General features: G+C 37.9%; 1 protein-coding gene across 3 annotated transcripts in view; it reads right to left on the bottom strand.

Moving 5' to 3' along the window:
* Nucleotides 1-736: 736 nt before the first annotated feature.
* Nucleotides 737-8,169, bottom strand: part of zdhhc9 (zinc finger DHHC-type palmitoyltransferase 9) — a 32,793-nt gene continuing 25,360 nt past the window's right edge. For 2 of the 3 annotated variants that reach the window (XM_039813958.1, XM_039813957.1), the window contains exons 8-10: nt 6,209-6,312; nt 5,877-5,979; nt 4,256-4,438 (exon numbers count right to left, since the gene is read on the bottom strand). In XM_039813958.1, the coding sequence (XP_039669892.1) occupies nt 4,256-4,438; nt 5,877-5,979; nt 6,209-6,312 (390 nt within the window). Of the gene's footprint in view, nt 4,439-5,876; nt 5,980-6,208; nt 6,313-8,169 lie in introns of all 3 variants that reach the window. The other variant, XM_039813959.1, reaches the window with a different exon arrangement.

Here is an 8,169-nt window from a genome sequence, read left to right as displayed (position 1 = left end):
TGTGACTTTTTTTATCACTTTTTTCAACATACTATACTATGACTTTTTTCAACATACTATACTGTTACTTTTTTCAACATACTATACTATGACTTTTTCCAACAAACTATACTATGAATCTTTTCAAAATACCATACTTTGAAAGTGGGAGAGTGGGAGAATGATATGCAGCAAAGGTGTGACAAGGACTGAGCCTCAATGCACTTTAAACTTTTTTCAACATACTATACTATGACTATTTTTCACTTTTATCGACATACTATACTAGGACTATTTTCTACATACTATACTTTGACCTATAATTTTTTTCGACATACTATACTAAGACTTTTTTTTGATAAACTATACCAATACTTTATCACTTTTTTTGACATACTACACTATTACTTTTTCGATATACTATACTAAAACTTGTTTTTCTGCTGTAAAGAAATAGTGGCGTAGATAGGCAAAATATTTGAACCTCTTATCATTTCTAACTCTTTATTTTGCATCCTTCATCCCCTCACTTCTTCACCTTCTTCTTACACAATTATGCCAGTAATCCAGTTTAGCTTTAGCAATTTAGCTTTTCAGCATTCACAAGCATTTTCTGCAGGAAATGCATTTTCTAGTTCCATTTATTCTTTAATTGGTTAAAGTAAAAAAAAAAAAAAAAAAAAAAAAAAAAAAAACTATCAAAATGTTCACAGACCTAACTCCCATTGAAAAAAAAAAACTTATTTTAAAAGACAAATAATAAGACAATATTGTTTATTTACCAGACACATTGATCATGTAAAAAGAAGTGAAGCAAATTGAGTGAAATACATATAATCACAGTGCTGATACTTAACAAAGTGAACATAAATAACAAGTTCCATCAATGGTATAGTACTGTATCTGTATACATAATGCAATGTAATAGATTGATCAGAGCATTCAGATCTGACCACATCTTGGCATTTTAACACAAGAATCATCCTACAAGAGCTCAGCTCGGATCTACAGTATGCAAAACCTTTAGAGCTAAAAATTAAGCCGTCCCTTTTAAAATCTCACGTCCCTTTTATCGAATAACAATCACATACATTCTTGCTTCTCGGTGACAGCAACGCAAAGCGATCAAATACACCAAACTGTCTTCAAATACTTTCCACAAAGAAAGTTCAACCGGTAAGTGGAGCTTTAAAACTGGTTTTGGATTAGTACTTCTTATTGGAAGGTTTTATAAACAAATACTCAGCAGTTACCCTTTTTATACTTCACGAAAAAATACTGCCACACACTTTGCAGCTTCTCCCAATGAAGATGTGTCACTTATCTCTCCTTTTCCCATCTGAGTGTAGAGATTAATCTAGAGCTGAAACTATTAACCATTTAATTGATTAGTCGATCGACAGAAAATGTATTGCCAACAATTATTTAAAGCACATACAGTATGCCCAAAATTTGCTAGTTCCAGCTTTTCAAATAAATATTTTCTGATATTTAATTGAATATTTTTGGGTTTTGGATTTGGTGTTTGGACTGAATGTCAACTTTTCCCTATTTTCTGACATTATATAGACCAAACCAGCAATAAGGTAATCAAGAAAATCTTCCATAGATGACCAATAATGGGAAAATGGCCTAGATTAATCTTTTATCATCCAAAGTGTCTAATATCTGAAACTGCTCCACCAATATTATGGTACAATGAAAATAATCAAACAGATGTAAACAATCTCAGCATCCTAACATTCATTTTCCACTCTTTGTTTGGCAAATAAAATCTTAAGGAGAAATTGTGACCTTTATAATAAATAATCTCAGGCAGATTCCAGAGTCTGATACAATGCTGTTGACACACTACACAAGTATATTTCACAAACACTAACTCTGTCTTGCATACAACACAATCACTGTTACAAACCCTCGCTATCAGCTAACATCATTTAAATACTAAGAATAACCTTTACTTTCTCTCTCTCCCTCTTTCCTTTGTGTGGATCCTTTCTCATCCAGCGATCTGTGACCAAAACAAAATAAACTCTCAAGCTATATTAAAGGCTGAAAAACACAGATGTGTGAAGAGAAAGATCTCTCTGCCTCGGCTTTATGTCGGCGATAATGAGCCTGCCACAGACGGCTGCAGGGGGGGGGGGGCTGCCTCGGCCTTGGGCGTACCGTAGGGATAACTGTCACAGCGAAGAAGCAAGGAAAAGGAGAAGAGTTAAATTTGTTTGTATAGGAAGAGGAGGCGGAAGACGGCAGGAAGAGAGAGGACTCAGAGGAGGATCAGCTCTGGTTCGATTAGCAGGAGGCGTACGCCGAACTTATGCTTCAAAAAACAAAACTTTGCTGCAATCTTTCCTCCTCACCAAACAACCTTCTAAATCTATGTACAGTTCAACAATGGCTTTGCTTAGTTTTTGCTTCATAAAGGACTAATTCAGTGGTTCCCAACCTTTCAGATCTGTGCCCCACTAAAACACAGAAATGTCATGTGCCTACCAGCTGTGATCAGTTCAATTGTAATTATTTCTTCTCAGATTGTACTTTTCTTTCATTTCTAAGGGGAGAAATTCAACAACAGAAAAAGCACACATTTTAGTATTATGTAGCTGAAATTTCTTTTTCCTATTCTGTTAAAATTAATACATTATCAGGGAATACACTTTTGATTAGATTTTTTGCTAAGAATTAGATAAGAAGATCGATGTCGCTCTCATGTCTGTACGCTAAATATGAAGCTACAGCCAGCAGCTGGTTAGCATAGATTAGCATTAGACTGGAATCAGGGAAATGGCTAGCCTAGCTCTGTCCAAAGTTCAAAAATACACCTTCCAGCACCTCTTTAACTCAATTTTTTTAATTTAATCTGTACAAAAAAAGTGCGAGAATAACAGGAAGTCAAGAAAGGGTTCCAGCTGTAAAAAAAATACACTGTTTTGTACACAATAATCAAATGCGATACAGCGTAATAATTAGTGAGCTTTAGAGGTGCTGGCAGGCTCATGTTTTACTGGTTTACCTCTGTTCCCAGTCTTTATGCTAAGCTAACCATCTCCTGGCTGTAGCTTCATATTTACTATAAGGACATGAGAGTACCAATCTTCTTATCTTACTCTCGGCAGGAAAGCGAATAAGCTTTTCCCCAAAATGTCTATTCCTTAAATAATCGCGTGACCCCTTATGGGGGTCCTAACCTCCAGGTTGGGAACCACTAGACTAATAAGGGTATACACGTTGGCATTTCTCATTTAACATAGTATCAGTGGTTAGAACGGATCTCAAGGCCTTCTCAGTTGGTCGCCTTCAGTTGCATTATGATAAGGCACTGTTACTACTTGTGCCTACTATCATCAGAAGTCAGGCCCTTTCTCTCACACACAATGGGACTCTGGCTGACTGTCTCCTGGGTACAAGATCTTTATCTGTGTGTCAAGCAATTTCATCTATTTCAGAGCGCCGACGTCACACTACATCCTTGATATATAAAAATGGAAGGACATGCGTTGGTCTGGATCACTTAAAAAAAAAAAAAAAAAGATGCATGTAAGTAACAACAGTACTGATGCAGCAATATCAGAATACAAGGTAGATTTTGACTTTTCTGGAAGGAGCCTTTAGGATATCTCCGCTAAGGATTTGCACATCCTCCCCCTGCCTGGACATCGGGTGTTAACCCTTCTGTCCACACTCTTCTAAAAGCTGCTTGTCCAGCCTTTCCATGGTTTGCATAGGGCATGTAATATGCACACAACAGAAAACTATGTAGGAAGTTTTATACATGTCCAGAAGTAATATTGTCTTTGCCAGACACTTGCAAGGAGTATATTTGAACTGGCCTCTCACAATAAATGTCATTATGCCAATTTTAAATAAAGAACAAAAGTAGTACTGACAATCAGAGCGACCCACAGGTGACCTGTGGGGAATTCATACGCGTAGAATTTTTTTTTCTCTGCAGTTCTTCCAGCAGCTTCTCCCCCTGCGTGTCTTTTCCATGCAGTGTTCAGGACACCGAGGAAGCTGCTGACTTTCCATTAAATCCCTCCCCCTGCTGCAGGAGTAGGTGTCAATCAAACGGCTCTGCAGCTACTGGTGAGGAGAGGAGGGAAGAGGAGGAGCTGCCGCAGAAACTCTCCTCTTCTGGTGGAATGTAGGGCGGGCGTCGGAGAATAACTGAGTCACCCGCACAGTAATCACACATTGATTATTAATGTTTCAGTTCCTGACCAGGCAGGATGCAGGGGGAAATGGCTATGACGAGAGCCACCCCCTCATGCAGCTAATGGGCCTTGTCCTTGACGAGGGATGCCTCTGCATCCGTCTCGGGTGAAGCCAGGGGCGGGACCTTTGGAGCAGGAGGGAGTTCCTCTTTGGGGGGGGGGCTCGTCTCTGCTGAGGTGGCAATGCTCGGCTTGGCATCATCAGGTGTGTGCTCGTTAGGGATGAGTGGAGCTGTGGTTTTCTGTAGGCAGAAAATATAACCCACATTACACATTTCAAACAGGCATATAAACAATATTTGTTGAAAGGACATACCTGCAACCATTGATTTTAAATCTTATATACTATCTTGCTCACACCTTAAAAAGGTCCAGTGTGTAACGTGTTTAGTTGTTCATTTTCAAAATCTGTGTAGCCCGTTCACAAACGTGTCCTTTTTTCATGAATATTTACCTCCACCATCAATTCCAAGTATTCCTTTTGGCTTGAAATTTTACATTTGTATTTGCATGAACTGGGGTAGACGCTCCATATTAATGCTCCATCTTCAAATACATTAGCCGGTAAGGGACATACAGGACATACTGCTCCGACTTTCGCGTTTTTGCTGTCACGTGATAAACTCACAGGTGCTGCTAATACTGCTAAAGGGTATCGTAGCTTCCCGGCCCCAGCTAGTTTGAAGAAAGAAACATGGAGGACCACACGTATTCAAAATCCAAATTGCAGGAACGGGAGTCTTCTTCTTCGCCCAGAAAAAGAAAAAGGAGATTGAAAAGAGCAAGAGAACGGCTTTTTGAAGCGTAAAGGTTACCGTAGCTGTAATACGTACTTGAACTGCGTGGTGAGAGAGAGTTGATTGCAATATATGATCTCAACGCTAGATGGGAGAAATTCCTACACATTCGACCTTTAAAGTCATATACTCTGTAATGTTTGTTTTGTCTTGTTTTTATTTGTTTTTATTTTGTATGGTAATTTGATTCTGTCTCTTATGTGCTGCAGAACAGGAACCTGCTGTAAACCAGTTTCAACAGATTCAGTTTCAATTTAACACATTCAATGTTACTTTTATTATTTTCCTGTATAATAATAATAATAATAATAATAATAATAATAATAATAATAATAATAATAATAATAATAATAATAAAAAGTAATGAAAGTAGTACAAGTGTGCAAAAAGACAATTCTCAAGCACTCTTGGGTACTCTAAAAAACTATAATTTCTACTGTGTAATGCTTAATAACATTACGTTCTGCAGTAGCGGAGTAGCAATGAAAGATATTAATGTCAACATTATCTACAGCAACACTGAGGAGAGACTCCTCCTCCTTTATTTTAACATGAAAAAGTAGCACACACATGGCTAATGATCTATTAGCCGAAAATAGAATGAACACTTATAAATGGATCAACAGCAGCAACTATGTAAAGAGCCACAAAATGGTTCCACATCCATGCATCTCAAGATGGATTATCAATGTCACTTCGATAAGAAAAGTGCTTTCCCCTTCCTCACACCTCCTCCTTTCTTCTCTCCAACACTTTCTGTAATTGGTTTAGCCTCAATCCACTTCAAAGCCAGAGAAATGTGTGTGTGTGTGTGTGTGTGTGTGTGTATGTGTATGTGTGTGTGTGTGTGTGTGTGTGTGTGTGTGTGTGTGTCTCCGCTCACCGTGGTTTGTGACACTGGGTTGCTGCTGCTGAAGGAGGAGGGTGCAGCAGACGTTGCAGAAACAGCCGAATCCTCCTGCATCAGTCCTCTTCTGTCCAAGACGCTGGAGAGCGAGACAAGGCGATCAGTCACTAACTGCATCCTGCTTGTTATTCGCCAGGACGAGGTGTAATAGAGGGGCAAATCTAAAAGTCTAATCTATCACATGTGCTGATACAGAACTCATGGATAACAGTAGGAAGACAGCATCAACTTAATCCAGACAAAATGACAATAACTGAAACAAGAAAGAAGCATTCTGTGTAGTGCAAGTCTTAATCTGACAGGGTTACCTCGGGTACACAGGCCCACAGAGCACCTCGCAGCAGTTTTTAATGATGTTCTTGTGGCTGTACGGGTTCTGGACTCTGTTCTTTCCCGACCAGGATCCTTTAATCTGGGAAAAAACAAGATGTTTTTGAACACTCATCAAAACGCTCATCACTGGAGCAGCAATCCTTCCCAAACCACATCCCTGATTTTCCCTGTGCTTATACCTTATTCAAAAGCACAATTCCTTTTTTAGATGTTGTTCCCACAGGCTTGGCTTTGACCTACTAAAAAGGATCTTGTCAGGATTTTAATGATTCCTGGTTTAATGGGAACTCTATGATGCGACGGGTGCCAACGAGTGCAGCGAGATTACAACCGCTTTAATAATTCATTGAAGATTCAGAGAATTCATACAAAAGGATTCCCCCAGCAATAAATAACGTCCTTCCACACTGCACTGCATGTATGCTTTCAGTCATACTCATTAATTGGCAGCTAAGAGGAGGCACATTTAACTACGAAATATCCGTTTTTTTTAAGGATGGAACAATCACCTTATTCCACACTGACTGACATCATATACAGGGTTGGGTAGTAACGAATTACATGTAATCTGGATTACGTAATCAGATTACAAAAATCAAGTAACTATAATCAGCCCAGATTACAATAAAAAAAGTGTAATCAGATTACAGTTACATTGTTGAGGATTACCTGATTACATTTTATCATGCAAACAATGCAACTTTTTTATGATGTAATGAAATAATAAAGAGAAAAATAAAATGAGAATTCACTGATCAATTCTGTGGCAGTGTCTTTTAATTAAGGTGCATATTTATTGAAGTGATCTAAAAGTAATCCTAAAGTAATCAGATTACGTTACATGTTTTGGGTAATCCAACGGATTACGTTACGGATTACAAAAATCACCATGTAATTTGTAGTCCGTAATGGATTACATTTCAAAGTAATCTGACCCAACCCTGATCATATACATATTATGTATTGGCTTGATTCATATTGTTATTTTTATATATGTTTTTTGCAGTGAGTGAAATATTCAAACCCAGGACTTCACGCTTTGTATGGCTGTACAGATACATCAAATGGAAACATTCTCGATGTCATTTTATACACGTCCACAAAATTCAGCCTGACATATTTGGTATCTTCTGGATCTCCACTCTCTCAGGTTACATACAGGCTGGTTGAAAGGAATACATACAGACACTTCTCTGTGCTGAAAACATACTCCCACCTCTTCTGCATGTTTTTTGGATGGAATAAAAAAATTATGTCATCTATATTTTTATTTACAATTAATATATATTAAAGTTAATAGCACTATAATTGAACATTAATCAAAGATAAGACTGAAACAAAATTGCTCTTTTTAGTAAAGATTGAAATACAATTTTATTAATAATAATAATTTCTATCAAGGAAACAAATGTGATTTTAAGCAGAGTTACTGCATTTAATATAATATATATATATATTTAATTGTTTGTTATTCTACCATTGAAAAGCGCAATAAGCAATTAGGTCATAATTTCTGAAGTAATGGATTAAAGTATAATTGTAACTACAAATACTGGTTAGATTATATTCATATTTACCCACGATGCATGCAGAAAAAGTAGATTTGTACTGACTGACTGTCCGGCGAGTCAAAGATAACAGCTTTTCTTTAGTTGCAGTAGATCTAGGTCAACAGTCTGCCCATAAGGTACTTTACTACTGCATGTCTAAGTGTACTCTGTGCGTGCGTGTGTGTGTAGGAGTCACAGTAGCTACAACACTCAAGGTGCCTTCTCTTGTTCGCCCTTATTCCACCATCTCCATCTCCTCTTCTCGTCCTCTCACCCCCTCCACCTCCCCATATCTCTGCCACAGCAGTATTTCTGGCAGCGTGCCCATCCCCTGCAGGTATCGATGCATCTATTATTAGGCCAAATCACAGATATCGAAGCAGCTG

The sequence above is a fragment of the Perca fluviatilis genome, chromosome 10 (genome assembly GCF_010015445.1).
Source record: "Perca fluviatilis chromosome 10, GENO_Pfluv_1.0, whole genome shotgun sequence".
NCBI classification, from domain to species: Eukaryota; Metazoa; Chordata; class Actinopteri; order Perciformes; family Percidae; genus Perca; species Perca fluviatilis.
This window is presented reverse-complemented; position numbering and strand designations above follow the sequence as displayed.